This window comes from Apus apus, chromosome 14 (assembly GCF_020740795.1).
Source record: "Apus apus isolate bApuApu2 chromosome 14, bApuApu2.pri.cur, whole genome shotgun sequence".
Lineage (NCBI taxonomy): Eukaryota > Metazoa > Chordata > Aves > Apodiformes > Apodidae > Apus > Apus apus.
The window spans coordinates 1,054,954-1,070,235 of NC_067295.1; the positions used below are offsets into that span (position 1 = coordinate 1,054,954).

The following is a 15,282-nucleotide window of genomic DNA, read 5'->3' on the forward strand; positions in this document are numbered from 1 at the left end:
GAAAGCAGTAGCTTTATTTTAGGAATAGCACGTAGGCATTGGGTAGAGACTGGACTGTCAATGTACATGGTCCCGTTATCAAATAATACAACCGTGTGTCAGAAGTTCTGGTTCCTTGAAAACAGTCACATAAAAATACCAAAGGGTTTGGAGTCCTAACTATTTTGGAAAGTTACAACATGTAGCAAAATCTATGTACAGCGTTTTCACAGTTGTAATGACAGTTTCAAAAGAACATCCAAGTGTTTAAGTACTGAATAAGTTTTTTAGAAATAAAAAAAAATCATAACAAAAAAAAAATCAACAGAACACATTGTGCAACATCCAGAATGGAAAGAGGAGCTGAGCAAGCATCTCCCCGTCACTGCCATCGGGCAGAGGGGAGGCAGGGACAGGGGGCTGGACCTCGGAACACAACGCTAGAAACTACCTGGCACTTAATGCTGTATAAACAGAGATCACTTGTGAAAATACACCTCACTTTCTGCAGGGGGGCTTGGAAAAATACTGAAAAATGAAGATTTGATGGTTATAAGGTATCCCATAAATAATGCACCAGTCGGTGATTGTGTAGTAAGCAGAGGCTGCAGTGAGGGCTCCTGCTCTGGCCACAGGCAGGAGTGACCTATGCCAGGGCTGGAGTGGGGCAGGGGGCTGGAGCAGGGGCTGAATCCTTGACTCAGTCATATGCAGGAAATGGAGGGTGCCAAGAAAGCTGTTGCCAAGCCCGGCATGGTGTTCACCTTCTTGTCCCTGTGCCTCACCCTCACATCCATCCACCATCACTTTTCAGTGTCCAAACTGCCCTGATGCCTCAGTCCGTGGTTCTGCTTGGTGGCAGCAGGTGACAGCAGCATATTTACAACCAAACTCAACGGGAGCAAATTGCACTTTGTTGGCAATGAATTGTTGCAGCTGGCGTGGCTGCAGGCCCGTCACCAGGCCAGGGGGGAGGTCACCCTGGGGCTGCGCTGGCTCTCGCCAACCTGCACATCGCTGAGTGCCCGCTGCAGGGAGAGAGCAAAGGGCAGGAGCTGAGCATCAGGCAAGGGCAGCTGGTGTGGACAGGGAGGACATTTCAGTTGTACTGGCCACTACAGCCTTAATTGTCCCCCGGCGTCCCACTGGGCAAGCCCTGACAGCACATCTGCTTTGGGTGCTCCAGCCCAGCCTTCGTTTACCAAGAACGTCAGACCATGACAACATCTGCTTTACTCTCCATGGGGCTGATGCTTGGACCATTGACCCTCCCCGCTGCCTCCTGCACCATCCAGCCAACTTGCACTTGCAGACACTCAGGTGCACATGCTCACAAAAAGCTCATCTCACTCCACCAGCTCACACACAAGGAAAACACTTCACTCACCTCTGACAGGAATAACCTTGCTGGCTGGCTTTGAAAGTGCAACTCACCTCAAACTTGCTCATAAATTCTGCAAAAATGCCAAAGAAGGCTTCAGAAGTTGTCATTTTCGAGTCTTCCCCGAAGAAGGACAACACCTTGCTGAACTCTTCCACGGCCTTGTGCTGCAGGTCATCCAGGGATCGCATGGCAGGCTGGGCACTCTCCAGGAAGGACTGAGAGAAAGGGCTTAAGAGAAAACAGCCACACTGGGGTCTGGTACAGATCAGAATCACTTCTGCTTATCAGACTGCTGGGTTTCATCTCAGGTCTCAGAAAGGACCTGCTGGAAGCGCAGGCTGTGGCTGCATGCAAAGGGACCCGCTGCTCACCAAGGAGGCACAAAGACAAGGAATGGTTCTGCCCCTTTTTCAGAAGGATACAGTCATCACAATTGCAAATCTGTCCTCTGCAGTAGCTGGCATGTTGTGGCAGGCCATCTGAATGTCACTGACAGTGGTGTGCAGGTCCTTCAGGTCAGCTGTCAGAGTTCTCTGGTTCACTACATGAGAAGAGAAGTGTTAGGGGATGTTGCTCCATGGCCTGTGGGCAGCAAGGCTGGGCAGCCCTGCACTGCCACGCTCTGAACCTGGCTCTGCAGCACAGGAGCAGGGAGCCCTCAGGGGCAGCAGGGCTGTTTAACAGGCCAGACACAAAGTTCAGCTAGCAAAGCTACAGGTACAGACCTTCACCAGGGGGAAATTTACATCTCAGGCCTGAATTTTCTCCTTTATTTATCCACTGTAGCACCAGTTCCCAAGGGAATTTCCCACAAAAATCAGGGGGTGATTCGCAAGGAGCCTGCAGCCCATGCTTTGCATGCAGCCAGCCTCTTGTGGCACCAGATGGACAATAACCCCAGCATCAAAGTGACTTTTCCTTATTGCGACCCACGAAGCTGTATGATCCTCAGTGTGACACACCTGCAACTGGACTGTGACCCCATAATTTGAGGGGTGCTGCACACTGTTCCACACGTGACTGCAGCTCCCGGCACTTCCCTCGCCCTGCCTCACTTACAGGATACCTCTGGACTTGGGAACCATGTTTTCAAGTCAGAAGGAAGGTTTGGGTCAGGGGAAACAGCCTTGTCTAGAAACTCGCATGTGCAGCAGGGTGGGACAGATGGGACCTCCCGTGTCACTAAGGTTGTCCCTTCCTAGCCCTGATCTCTTGCTCAGGACCATTCCTCACCTGTTTGGGCTGCCATCCTACTCGTGCCAACCCTGTGCAGCTCATGACCGATTCCAGACCCATACAAAATCAGGAGACAGTGCAAGAAGACATGGAACTTGCAGATGCTTTTGTTCCTTTACCTTTGGCAGCAAGCGGCACAGTAGGAAGATCCTTGGCAAAGCCCAGGAGCTCTGGGAAATGTTGGCTAAGTGATTTGGCAAGAATGTGCAGGAAGGTGGATTTCCCATCAACAGTCTTGGTCGTGTTCAGCTGCAGCAAAGCACAGGAAGTGAGGAGATTGCTGTGCAGGGGAGGGTGGGTTTGCTGGGCACGCAGGGCTCCTCTGCCCTGCTCCGCCCGCCCTGCGCTCACGTGCGTGGCAATGCCCAGCCACGCTCTGTGGATTAATGTTTAAATAGGACATTTAATGTTTACACAGCTTGTTACACCCAGATTAAGTGGTGTCAAGATGCTCAGCAGTGTCTCCCTCCTGCAGGCCAGGGCTGTCACCCTGTCCCCCATCCCTCAGGAGTTCCACAGTGACCCACGAGGGGCAAAGACCCTCGTTTTCTCCCCCAACAGCCAGAGGGCCATGGGCTCTGGCCAGTGTCACACACATGTAGGTCTCCTGTCCCAGCACACCGAAGGACACGACCACTGGTAGAGCCTCACTGAAGCCACCCCTGGGCATCAATCCACCCTTCCACCAGTCCCTGCTCCACTCAGGAGCCTCGTACAAGGACAGGCACCACAAATGGGCACATGCAGCTCCTGGCACTGGTGCCTCCTGCATGGGAACAAACCTGCCTTGTCTTACCTCGGTGAGAAAGTTGATTTTGAAGCCTGTTGTTTTGCTGGTCTTGGGCTGCCCGTTGTTCAGGTAGTTTCCCATTGCCAGCACAAACTGCAAAGAGAAACCTCAGTGAAGGACTGGGCAGTGACCTCCAGCACTGACATCGTCCCATCTGGTTTTGTTCCTGCTTTTGGGTCACAGGGACCTGCCAACGACATGGTAGAGGGACCAGAGGGGAAAAAGCCTCTCTCTGTCTGCAGGACAGTGGGAAAGCACAGGGTTTGGTGCCAGGTGACTTCTTTTGGGAGCACCTCCCTGTACATGTGCTCACAGAGCATCATTAATAAAGCCTGATCAGTTCATTCAGTGGCTTAGATGAGGTGGATGGATGTGTCAAAGGTACAATCTGGGTGTGCACAATTTGGTTTTGCCTTTTTTTTTCTCAGTAATTTTTCCTTGCAGAACCAGGGCCAAGGCTGGAGGTTCTCACTGAGCTCCCCTGCCTGCAGGACAAGGACTCTCCTGCTGCCTGGCAGGTGCCTAAGCTGTCCTCTTCTCAAGACCTTTTGAAGCCATTATCTGCAGATCTTTAGGGTGGTATTTTAAAGGGCCAGCCTGGGCTCACAAGAGTCCTAACATCCTTCCTGGAACCTGGTGGGGAGCAGGGACCTCAGGACTATCTGGATTTCAGCCTGGAATGCTCTGAATTGCTGTTCACCACCGATTAACTTGCAACCAGCCATTATCCCCCAAGGACTTATTGAGATGTTGGGGGGTTACTGGCCAGGAGTCGTTAAGGAGATTCATCCCTCACCTGGAAATGCCTTTTGTCTCATCTTGTCCTCACTTATTCCACCTGCTGTTTTGTAAAGCACACCTGAATGCATTAACATTAATTTGGGGCAGCTCCTCTCAGTAGGGTCAAGGAGCAGCTGCAGTGGGATTTGTTTTCTCCTGCAAGTGCAGTGACCCCTCTGCCAGGCACAGCCCATCCTGGGGACCCCAAGAGCACTTCCTCAGAGGGATTGGCATCATGTGAGACTCTGCCTGGCTCACAGCCTTGCACAGGGACCTGCAGAACTGCCTGCACTGGATACACAAGCAGTGACTGCCTGGACACCTCTTCCAGCCCCATCGCAGCCAAAGGACAACCTTGGTGAGCTCTGCTGTGTCACTGCGTGGGTTTCAGGGTCCTGCAGCCCTGCTGTGTGCTGGGTGGGTGTGCGGCCACCTGCGGTTGGCCTTCCTGCATCCTACTCATGCCAGGATCCCCACAGACCAATGCCAACGGGAGCTGCCGAGGGGAACGCGGGTGTTGCAGGGGACAAGAGTGGGGCTGGAACTGTGCTCGGCTGCCTGCGAGCTGTTTGCAGCTGCTCCCGTGAACACTGGGGGCCCCCGGCGGCTGTTAGGAGAAAAAAGGACTGTTCTGACCTCCAAGATCTTAGCCAGCTTCTTGCTGCTTTTCAGCTCCAGAGAGGCCTTGCAGATGCACTCGTAGCTGGCTTTGATCTCCTCTATCTTCTCCTGCAGAGTGGTCTTAAAATGTAGGCTGCGCAGGCGGATCTTGTATTCTGGTACTGACAGCATCTGGGCACAAAAGGAGGGGAAAATCACTATTGTCACCATTTGCCACCATCCCTCCTAACTGGTGTCCTTCCTGGCACATTTCCCTGTACAAAGAAGCACTTGCTTAGTGTGGGTTGACACCACGAGGCAGCTGGGATGGCTCACAAAGCACGGCTGCTTTGCTGCCACAGGTTTCCTGCTGAGATCCACAAGTGACGTTGTCAACAGAAGTTAAGTCAGAGTTGGGCAAAGTCACTCCTGCTGTGGAGTAAACACCATGGTTTGCTTCAGCTGTAAAACAGCTGCTGTGGGAGCTGCTGGACACCTCAGGCATCAGCCCAAGCATGGCTCACCAGCAGTCCCTGTGACCAGTGCCACCAGCTCTTCCCATCCCACAGCACATCCGAGCAGACCAGTGTCCTGCTCGCTGCTTCCTCTCCCCTCTGTGTTTTCCTCCCCTCCAGCTCACGCTGAGACATCCCGGGGACAGTGCAGATGCAGACCTCCTCTCCCCAAGAGTACGTCCCTGCCCACAGGTACCTGCAGCACAAACTGGTCGGGCTCACTCAGCTTGCTGGGGTTCTCCTTGTAGCTCTGGAAGCGCTGGACTTCCTCCCCATCCGGCGCGTACAGCAGGAGCTGCTTGATGTGGGAGGGCTCCAGGCGATCCGTCTCCATCGTCATCAGGATCTGGCGCAGCTCGATGTGTGACAGCTTGAGATGGGCTATTAGGATGGCTGGGAGAAGGGAGACATGTCACTTGGGAGGGGAGGAGGACCAGACCCTGGGGCTGGCTGTGCTGGGGACAGGCTGCCTGTCAGGGTGGGGCCAGGAGGGGAAGCTCCATCTCTCCACAGTGTGAGTGGTGTGGACTTCTCCATGTGCCTGTGCTAGCACTGGGTCAGCCCTGGGGAGAGGAAGGATGTTCCTCTCCCTCAGGCCTTGCAGAGGTCTGCACAGGGTCCCCAGGGAGTGACCCCTGGGATATGGCACCATCGAGCACCTACATCACCAGCACATCAAGCTGGGAAACCATCCCTCCTCCTCTCACATCTCCCCAGAACCAGGAGACCTGGGACTTGCAGAGTCCCACTCAGCCTCCCACCCTCCTTCCCTCCAGGAGCACATCAAGGAAAAGTGGCCCTGACCCTTTCCCACACACCCTCACTACCCCCAGGGCTGTGCAAGCTCTTCCCCTCCCCAGGCCAATGAGTCACATTCCATCTCCATCCATTCCCCTAAAACCACTTTCTTCCCTCTGCCCAGGGCTGATCCCAGCCTGCAGGGGCCCTGGGCTGCAGGAGCACCCAGACCAGCAGAGCTGTGCTGGGGTTCTGTTCATGGATAGTGCTCATGAAGCCTTCTTCCTTTTACCTTTCCAGTTCTCTAGATCCCTGGTCCCATCTCTGGGCTCGTTCTGGGGTATGTTCCCCGTGATGTTCACTTACATGTGTTGTAGGCCTTTTTGTGGGACAAAATTTCAACCACGTCTTTCTTTTTAAAGTTTTCAGGCATGAGAGTTGGCTCTGGAAGAGAAACTGAAAGATTTAATCATGGGTAAGGACAGGCTCAGCTGGCTCCAGCAGGGAAAAAACTGCCCTGAAAACAGTGAAACCATGAGTGAAAGAGGAGAACTGATGCTTTGCACACAGCAATGGCTCCAGGAATCCTTGAATTCTGTGATTCAAAGATCTCCTCAATGGAGGACTCAGTTGGAGCTGAAAAAAGTAAAACAAGAAGTGAAACACACAGAAAATTCCCAGAAACACCCCAAAAATAAAGAGCCCCTGAGAAGAATCCCATTTCATCCCACTTCCACTGCCTGCTCCATCTGTATCTGGCTGCTCAGCCCTGCTGCCTGTACCGACTACGGGATGAGCAGAGGCCGTGCACAAGTTGTGACAGTTTGTGGTGCAGGTCTGGGCTGCAAACCAGGCCCTGGTGGCACTGGGGAGTGGTGCTGGCACCCTGGCATTCCCAGCAGGATGGGGATGGCCGGGCAGGCACTATGACTGCTGGGAAGCAGCGCTGGGCACAACGGGGAGCCAAACCCTCCAGCCGAGTTTCACTGCCCCGATGGACTGAGATGTGGAAAGAAAACAGAAAATGGCTGTGAAGCAAACTCAGTGAGAGGGTGACCTCCACTGTGAGATCCACCAAAAGAGGTGATCTCCACCTTAATGATCTGCTGTGCCACCAGCCACAAACTCCCGGGCATGAGCGAGCTCTGTGCCCACAGGTGATGCGAGGACCAGGCGCTGCTGTGCTGCCCACCCAGCCCTGTTCCGCCCCTGCCCGCTCTCCGGCCGGTACCAGGACCTGCTCTGGGCTCAGGCACTTACTCGTGGGCTTCTGCGTCCCAAAGTGCAGCTCCAGGTCGAGGTATTTGACCATATCACTCAGCTTGTCATAATCTGAGTCTTCCCCAAGCTGCAGGAGGAGGAAGAGTGAGTCAGGAGCTGTGCTGGTGCAGGGGACAGCCCAACACTGCCCACCTGCACTGGGCCACCTTCCTTCCACCCCATGCTAAGCTCTGCATCCCTAGAAGAAACCAGGACAGGTTGATGGCCCTGTCCTGTAACTGGAGACTCAGTCACTATAAACTTTGTGCAGAAACCAGAGCCTGGTGAACCGTTCACCTCTGGGGAGGCAGTTTCTACACAAGCCACTAAGCCCATCTGGAGGCACCCATTCTCATTTCAGAAGATGGGAGGAAACCTGGAGGTTCCTCAGTTAGTATTCCCTTGCTCCCTGCAGCTGATGGCACCATCCCACAGATTAATTAGCTTCTGATCAGCTGGAATCCTACAGAACACGATTGCTCTCCACTTGCTACTTGGACACAATTTCTTAACTGAAGGCCAAAGTGGGACTTCCAGAAACTTTGGGGAGAGGGACCTGCAGCATTTTAAGTGCCTGCTGTGAGGTGGGTCTGGAGGGTGATCCCACAGCTCCGCTCCAGCTGCTCAGGGCACAAAGAATATGGCACATCTGAGCACATCCTCACCATGAGACACACAGGCTGGAAGTGAGACTCCAGGGAGGCCAGGTTCTCCCTGCAGCGACTTGAACCCAGCTCCAGAGTTCTGCATCACTTGAAGCCCCTGATACCAAAGGATTATCTTATCTACTCTCACTCCCCACCCACCTCCCCCTCCAGTGTACTCCCCTGCCCCAGTGCTCTCCCCATCCCTCTGGCTTTCAAACATCCTCATGGTTTCCTACTGATAGAACCTCCTACAGCTGCAGAAGGTGTCTGCAGGCAGCTCCTGCCTACGTCAACCTACAGGGAGCCGGAAATCAAGTGTTCCAAAGACACTGTGGTCAAAACCAGCATTTCAGATACTTTCCAGAGCCTCTTCTCATCCCAGCAGGTTTGGTCCAAACAGGATGACAAGAACTATGAGACTTCCTGTGACGTGGCATCTTGAGAGTTCATCCCCTTGGCCAAGGTATTGAACGTGGGGCCCAACAAAAGGTCAGGGAGGGAACAGCCCTGAAGGAGGGCAGTGCCCACGGGAGCTCCCACCAACCTGTGCAGCCTCGGCACAGGCCACCAGTCCCCAGACAGCCCTTTGGACCCTCGCCCCCACCCTGCTCCCCACCCCTGGCCCATACCTGCCCCCAGATGGTCCCTTCCGAGTTCTCCACCTGCTCCCAGCGCAGCCTCTTGACGCTCATGTGGTTGGACTCGCCCCGGCGGTGCAGCAGCCCCCGGTGCAGGGGGGGTGGGCAGGGCAGCGGGGGCGGCGGCGGGGGCGGCGGGGGCGGGATGGGCTGCAGGTGGCCCACCAGGGACTTGGGGGCAGGCGCGCCAGCCTTCGTGGCCTCTGCCTTGGTGGGGACAGTCTGGGAGTCGTGGAACATGGGGGGAGGCGGCGGGGGGGGGCTGAGTGGTGGTGGGGGGATGTGGTCTGAGAGGGTGGAGTAGGTGAGGGAGCTGCCCTCGTCGCTGCTGCTGATGTACTCGCTGCTGCTGACGTCGTTGGTGACGTAGCTGCCCTGGTCATCGTGGAAACTCATCTGGGTGAGGGAGAGAGGAGAGGCTGAAGGTGGCACCTGATCCTCTGCCCAGCCAAACTCTGGGGGGGCTGGTTCTGCCCCCAGCCTTCACCCCCTCCACCACCCACAGAGCCCCACGATGTGTCCCCAGAGGCTCCGCACCCATCCCGGGGCGGCACAGGCTGCACGATGGATGCTCCGTGGCCAGGGCAGACAAAGACCGTGCATCAGCCAGCCCTGTGCCGCGCTCACCTCCTCGTAGTCGTTCTCAGGGGTGAGGAAATCATCCACGATGGTGACCCGGTGTCCCAGCTGCTCGCTGAGAGCATCCAGGAACCGGTCGGTGTCGCGGCTGCGCGGGGGCCTGGAGAAGGTGAAGAGCTTCCTCCGTCGCGACAAAGGGCTGAGCGAGTAGTCCCGGTGCTTGGGGGACGGGGCTGGGCTGCTGTCGAGGCTGATGTAGGGGTTGGACTCGGTGCTGCTGGGGGAGGCCACGGTGCTGTGCAGCCGGTAGTAGCACTGCTGGGAGGCCAGAGGCTCACTGGGCCACGAGATGGCCTTTCCTGGCTTGCGAGCACCTGCAGGACAGAGAGCTGCTGAGGGGGTCCTGCAGCCCCCACCCATGGGCTGTGACCAGCCCCAGCACCCCACTGAGTGTGACAGGAGGTAACGGTGCAGCCTGCAGGGAGCAGAGACCCCAGGGCACTGCCCTGCACTGGGATCCCATGGGATTTTCCATCCCACTCTGCTGCCCTCAGATGCAGCTTTGCGGGAGCCATTGGTGGGCTCACATGTGGCCCTGTCACTGCTTCATTATCAAATGGCACCAAGAGAAAGATATCCTCTCCTCTGCCTGCCTGGCCAGCACCATCCACTATGGCCTGAGACCCCCCCAAACAGGCTCTCATGCTGGGGGGAGCAGGACACTACCTGCAGCGTGTGGAGGTGACGCTCTGTGCCAGGCAGGGTTCCCCACCTTGCCAGCAAAGCTGCCAATCAGGCGGTTTTCCAGTTCTGCATAGACAGCTGACATCTGAAAAATAAGGACAAAATGCTTAAATCAAGATGTGACTCATGGAATGCCCAGAGGCCTGGATGTCCTGGGGACAGGACAGCCACCCCAGACCCACCAGCTCCCCAGCTCTGGCTCTTTAGCGTAGAGCTTCGCCCTGACCCAGCTCTGCCTTTTCTGAAGCCCTCACTCAGGTGGCTGCAGGAAGTCACTGGGAGACACCAGCCTTGTTAAAACCAACTAATTGCCCAGGGAAGTGATCTCAGAGGGGAGCTCTGGGGCAGGGTTGTTGGTGTCAGCCACCAGCAGGTATTACCTGCAGACACATCCTTCCCTGATCCCTTTTTTCTGCTTTCCTGAATTAACAGAAAGGCCTCAAACCATCTACCCTCCCTGTGAACACGATGGTCCTGTACAAGTTGGCAAAGAGCTTCCCGGAGGGGTCCCTCCCCCAGCCCCATTTCACACCATTTTGGGGTTGGGTGTCTCTGGGAGGGATGTGCCATCCCCAGCCTGCCTCTCTCCAGGGATCAGGCGAACTGGGACCTCCACGGTGTCACTCTGGCCTGTGGGGAAGGAAGAGACAAACCAGTCAGGAGCCCTCCTGCCTCTGCCCCTCAGCTCCCAATGGTCCTGACCCATCAAGGCTCCCCCTGTCTCCTGGTGGGACTCAGAGTTGTCCTCCAGGCACACAGCAAAGCACCAGGAGGTCCCAGGGCTGCAGGTCCCAAGGGACCAATGCAGGGTGGCTGATGGCCCCATGCACGGGCTGCCTGTGAAACAGGGAAGGTTGTCCTACAGGCTACCCTGGGCAGCAGCAGAAGTCACCCAGCAGTGAAGCAGGACACGAGCTAGAATCTAAAATCTGCTCCTTTCAGCCCAGGCAGCGACTTGGATGCTCTGCTGCTCTTTCCACAGGGCAGCTGAGGACAAGGCTGCTGCCCACAGCTGCCCACAGCTGGCAAGCATCTGCCCAGGCAATTCCTCTGGTATAGGCAGCTGTTGGCCACTGTCCATGCTGCAATCACAGCCAGGGATGCTCCCTGGGGGCAGGTTGGGGCATCTTCCCCTGGGAAATTCTCAGAGTTGACTGCTCTGGCTGCAGCCCCCCCACCCCAAACAGCTGAGGAGCACTGTGCTGCTGGTGAGGGGTGCCGGGCGTGCTGGGCAGAGTGTGGCTGGTCATGGTGGGGAGGTCATGGTCTGAAGCCACAAGTGTGGGTCAAGGGCCCTTCACAATCAGCTAAGGGTGACGGAGGGACAGGCAGGATGTCTTGTCCTGCCACCTGGAAGGGCGAAGACCCCCAGGACTGAAAACACAACCAGCAACCCGAGTGCTGCTGGGGACAGGGCTGGAGATCCAGGGGCTGTGGAAGGCCCTGCAGCAGTACCAGGAGGATGGAATTTTCGGAGGAATGGGGAGATACAGGGCTTCTTTCTGAAGAGAAGGAGGCTTCGTGCTGTGAGTGTATGTCATCAAGAGTCTTAAAGTGAAAATGAACCAGGATCATCTTCATATGGATTCCATAAATGCTGTTTTCCCTGTGAATTTGGTGGTGTCCAATAACATTTACAAGGAAGACAGAAACTGTGCACTCCAGAGGGAGGGCTCAGCCCAGCAGCATCAGTTCACATCTGAGCAGTGCAAAGGACTGGAAACAACATTCAGCCTCAGCTCAAGTGGCTTCTCACTGGAATTGCTGATTTCAACCGGTTCAGAAAACATGGATATTCCAGTGCAATGCTGTGTGTTGGCTCTGTGCTGACCTGCATCTTTTCCCACTGTTTGTGCTTAGGAACAGGTCAGGAGTTTGGCTTGGGCAGATCCGAAGTCCAGCACAGGCACAGCCCCCGGGGCCCAGCCCCCTCCTCCCCGCAGCAGGACCCCCTGCGCAGCCCCCATCACCCACCTGCTGCCCCCCCTTCCTCGGGGCGGGGGGTTCGGAGGCTGCCCCGGCACAGGGAGGCCCCTCGGGCGGAGCTGCGGTACCGCTCCTCTGCTTCTGGCTCGGCTGCAGCAGAAAACACCCTGCGTGAGGCACGGCCCCGCAGCTCCCCCGTGCCCCTCGCCGTGACACCCCCAGGCCCCTGGGGCTCAGCGCTGCTCTCTGAGCCCTTCACTTGGCCCTGCCCCAAGCGCAGCCCCCTCCGTGCCCCCCCAGGCAGCCACTCACCCCACCCTCATGCTGCTCCAGAGAGCAGAGAAGATTCCAAACACTCCCACCAGCCCCGGGGCAAGAGGATGGATGGCCAAAGACAGGACAAGCCATTGCTCTTGCCAGCAAGATTGGTTGGAATCCAGCAGCTCGTGGTGCATGTGAAACCCCAGCCCTGAACTAGGCTGGTCCAGTGGGACCTGGGTAACTCCTTGCTGCCCTCATGGGACAAGACAGGAGTGGGGACCAGCCCTGAAACGCTGCCTGGAGGAGCCACGTTGTCTGATGGGTTGGTCCATGTGCAGTTCAGTGTGACAGCCCAGGGAGGTACAGACTTCCAGAAGGATGGAGCATCAGTCTCCCTGGTACCCAACAGCCCAGTGATCAGACAGCCCAGTGCACACAGACAGCAGAGATCACCACCAAGTTCAGCACAAGCCCAGGGGAAGGGCTAACCCAAACAGATCTCTGGCCATTGTACTTTCACACATGGACATACAAGCCATGCACCAGAGCAACCAGAACTTTACATGGTCAGAGGTTGCCCTTTCACCTGAGAAGCTGGAAGCAGCCAGGGACCAGCCTGCAAACCAGGGACAAGAGTCCAAAACAGCCTGGTCCTGGGGGACTTACTCCCATTCTTTCCTCCTCTGCCAGCAGCTGGAGTTACCTGCCTTGTATTGCTGAAATGAAGCCGCAGACTGCAAATATGTTGGCTTCTCTCTGAGATCTTCTAGAGTTCATAAACTATTTTTAGGGTCTAAGTTCTTGGGAATATACAACACGTTAGGCCACAATTCTGCACACACAAAAGCAGTAGTGATGAGGTGAGCAAGTACCCAGCAGGTTTCCATGCACAGCAGGGACTGTTTGCACCAGGACTTCGAGCTGTTTCTCACTGCGAAGGGAGAGGCTGTGCTAAAATAACTGTGCTCCTCCAGAAGTCTCTCTTCAACCAGCACCTCTTTTTACCTACCCTGAGTCTAAAATAAACACATCAGCACAATGGAAATACCTTAGAACAGGAGAATATGAAAGCAATTAAGAAGCCCAAATCCAAAGATTAAGACATTTCACTCCAACTTTGCCCTCACTTTTCTGCTGTCTGACTGAAAAGTCCATAATCCTCAGGAAACCAGTTTTGTGCTGCCTCAGCCCTGGTTGATGGTGAGGGGAGAGGGGGACCAGCAGGAGGAGCATCACCAACTGCCTTCCAGGTGATTTTGGGAGGACAGGCACTGCCAGGGAAGCTGTGCTCCCCACCTCCTCCAACCACGGAGACCTGCATACACCTGAGTGCTGGAGACATCCTGAGGGAATCACTGTCAGGGGTCACTTTGCCTCTTTGGTCTGAATGCTGCCCCTGAGCCAGCTCTTTCCTTTTGGGACTTCCTAACCTCTAACAACCCAAGCAGATTCCAAAAACCTTTGCTCCCAGAGACAACCTCTCAGGTGCCATCTCTCCTCTCAATGCAGAGTTTCCTGCTAAAACCACACAGCTCCGTGATACAGAAAAGGTAACCCCCTGCCTGACATCTACAGACCAACCTCGTGGGGAACAGGGGCTGGACACTCCTCTGTACTTCTCTACATGGAGCCAGGCAGGGCAGAGTCACAGTCTCTCTGCTTCCTCACTACCAAAATCTGTTCCCAGAGCCATGAACCAAGGTCCCTGGGAACCTGATGGGACACGATGTGTCCATGCTGGAATGCAGGGGCTTTCCTCTCACCTGCCAAGGACTTGTAACCAAGAAACCTGGCAATCTTTTGCTGGCAGTGCTCCTGCTCTTCGTATGTCAGCAGCTGGTAGATAAACTGCCAAATGACTTGCTTGGCTGGTGTGTCCAGCACCGGGTACACATCCACAATGAGAGTGTCAATGTTCCTGCAAAAGGGGAAAGAGAGGGCTGGCAGTGAGCACGTCCCTCTGGCACAGCCCCCCTCGCTGCTTCCCTGGGCTTCAGCACTTCCTACTCGGCCTCCACTGCTGCTGCTGGGCTTGTCCCTGAGTCCCTGGCACCAACAGATCATTTCCCAGCAGTGAGCAAGGGGGGGAAGCTCTTTCGGAAGTGCAGTGTGGGCAGCTGGTGCCAACAGGGAGAGCAAACCCCCAGGGACCAGAAGCACCAGTATAAAACCTGGTTCATGAGTCAGCCAGGGTGTGTGGGGAGTAAGAGGGGTGGAGGAGCACTAGGAAGCAGAGAGAAACCCTGGGAAGACCTGAATTTTAGCCAGCAGCAGGTGAGCACACTTAGGGAGAAGTGCACTGGAGAGGGTGGCTGGGCTGGCAGCCTCACCAGGCTCAAGGCTCAGGGTCTTGGGCTGGCCCTGCAGTGTGGAGACATGGTAAAAGGGTTCTTGAGAACAGCAGGGCTGAGCACCCGATCCAGTGAGGAGGATAAAGCAGCCTGAGGAGCAGGACAGTCCTGGGTCCAAGAGCTGGAGTCAGGCTGCTTTTCTACTGAGAAACTGAGCAGAGATGGTGGGTTTAAGCTTACTGCAACTATTGCATCCTTAATGTGGAAGTAACAGTAAGAACTTCTTATAAAGAGCTGGAAGGAGATTGCATATGTAGCACCACATCTGTGGTCTTGATGTCAATCAAATGGACCATCACTGCCAAGCACGGGGCAGGGGCCAGACACACCGGGGAGAGCCAAAAGGAGAAGAGGCTCAGATGTTGGCCAGGAAGGCCAAAGCCCAGACAGGGCTGTCCTGACTCAGGCTCCTGTGTTTGCTGCTGGGAGGTGCCAGTATCCACATGCTGCAGTGGCAAGAAACATGAACTCAATGTTTGGGGGTTTCCCTCCATGTCAGAGCATTTAGAGGCCACAGCAGCTCACCTGGGATGAATGATTGTTAGATGGAGCTGTGGCCTCTGCATTGAGCCACCCGGGGCAGAGACAGGCAAAATGAGCTGGCTGGAGGAGCAGGGGAGCCTGGGGGTGCCCACCATAGCCTTGCTCCTCGCAGCTGGCAGGAGGGACAGCCCCATCAAACACGGCTGGAAGAGCAAGTGAGGTGTGTGCTGGGCACCATGGCAGCAGGAGCCTGCTTGGCCCTGGCCTGTGCACCCACAGCCCCCGTGGGACCCAGGGTCCCCAGGAGCAGCCGAGCAGCCCAGCTCAGTTGGCTCAGCAGCTGCAGGAAGAGGCAGCAAACAGCCCCCAGC

General features: G+C 55.8%; 1 protein-coding gene across 5 annotated transcripts in view; it reads right to left on the bottom strand.

Moving 5' to 3' along the window:
* GRID2IP (Grid2 interacting protein) overlaps positions 1-15,282 on the bottom strand; it is a 33,669-nt gene continuing 18,387 nt past the window's right edge. For 3 of the 5 annotated variants that reach the window (XM_051632540.1, XM_051632544.1, XM_051632543.1), the window contains 15 exons: positions 13,841-13,995; positions 11,865-11,966; positions 10,423-10,520; positions 9,873-9,975; positions 9,195-9,520; positions 8,559-8,963; positions 7,283-7,370; positions 6,389-6,466; positions 5,481-5,677; positions 4,806-4,961; positions 3,396-3,482; positions 2,719-2,848; positions 1,786-1,904; positions 1,414-1,578; positions 1-1,007 (listed from right to left, as the gene is read on the bottom strand). In XM_051632540.1, coding sequence (XP_051488500.1) covers positions 936-1,007; positions 1,414-1,578; positions 1,786-1,904; positions 2,719-2,848; positions 3,396-3,482; positions 4,806-4,961; positions 5,481-5,677; positions 6,389-6,466; positions 7,283-7,370; positions 8,559-8,963; positions 9,195-9,520; positions 9,873-9,975; positions 10,423-10,520; positions 11,865-11,966; positions 13,841-13,995 — 2,281 coding nt within the window. In that variant the 3' untranslated portion in view covers positions 1-935. Of the gene's footprint in view, positions 1,008-1,413; positions 1,579-1,785; positions 1,905-2,718; positions 2,849-3,395; positions 3,483-4,805; positions 4,962-5,480; positions 5,678-6,388; positions 6,479-7,282; positions 7,371-8,558; positions 8,964-9,194; positions 9,521-9,872; positions 9,976-10,422; positions 10,521-11,864; positions 11,967-13,840; positions 13,996-15,282 lie in introns of all 5 variants that reach the window. The other 2 variants (XM_051632542.1, XM_051632541.1) reach the window with 1 other exon arrangement.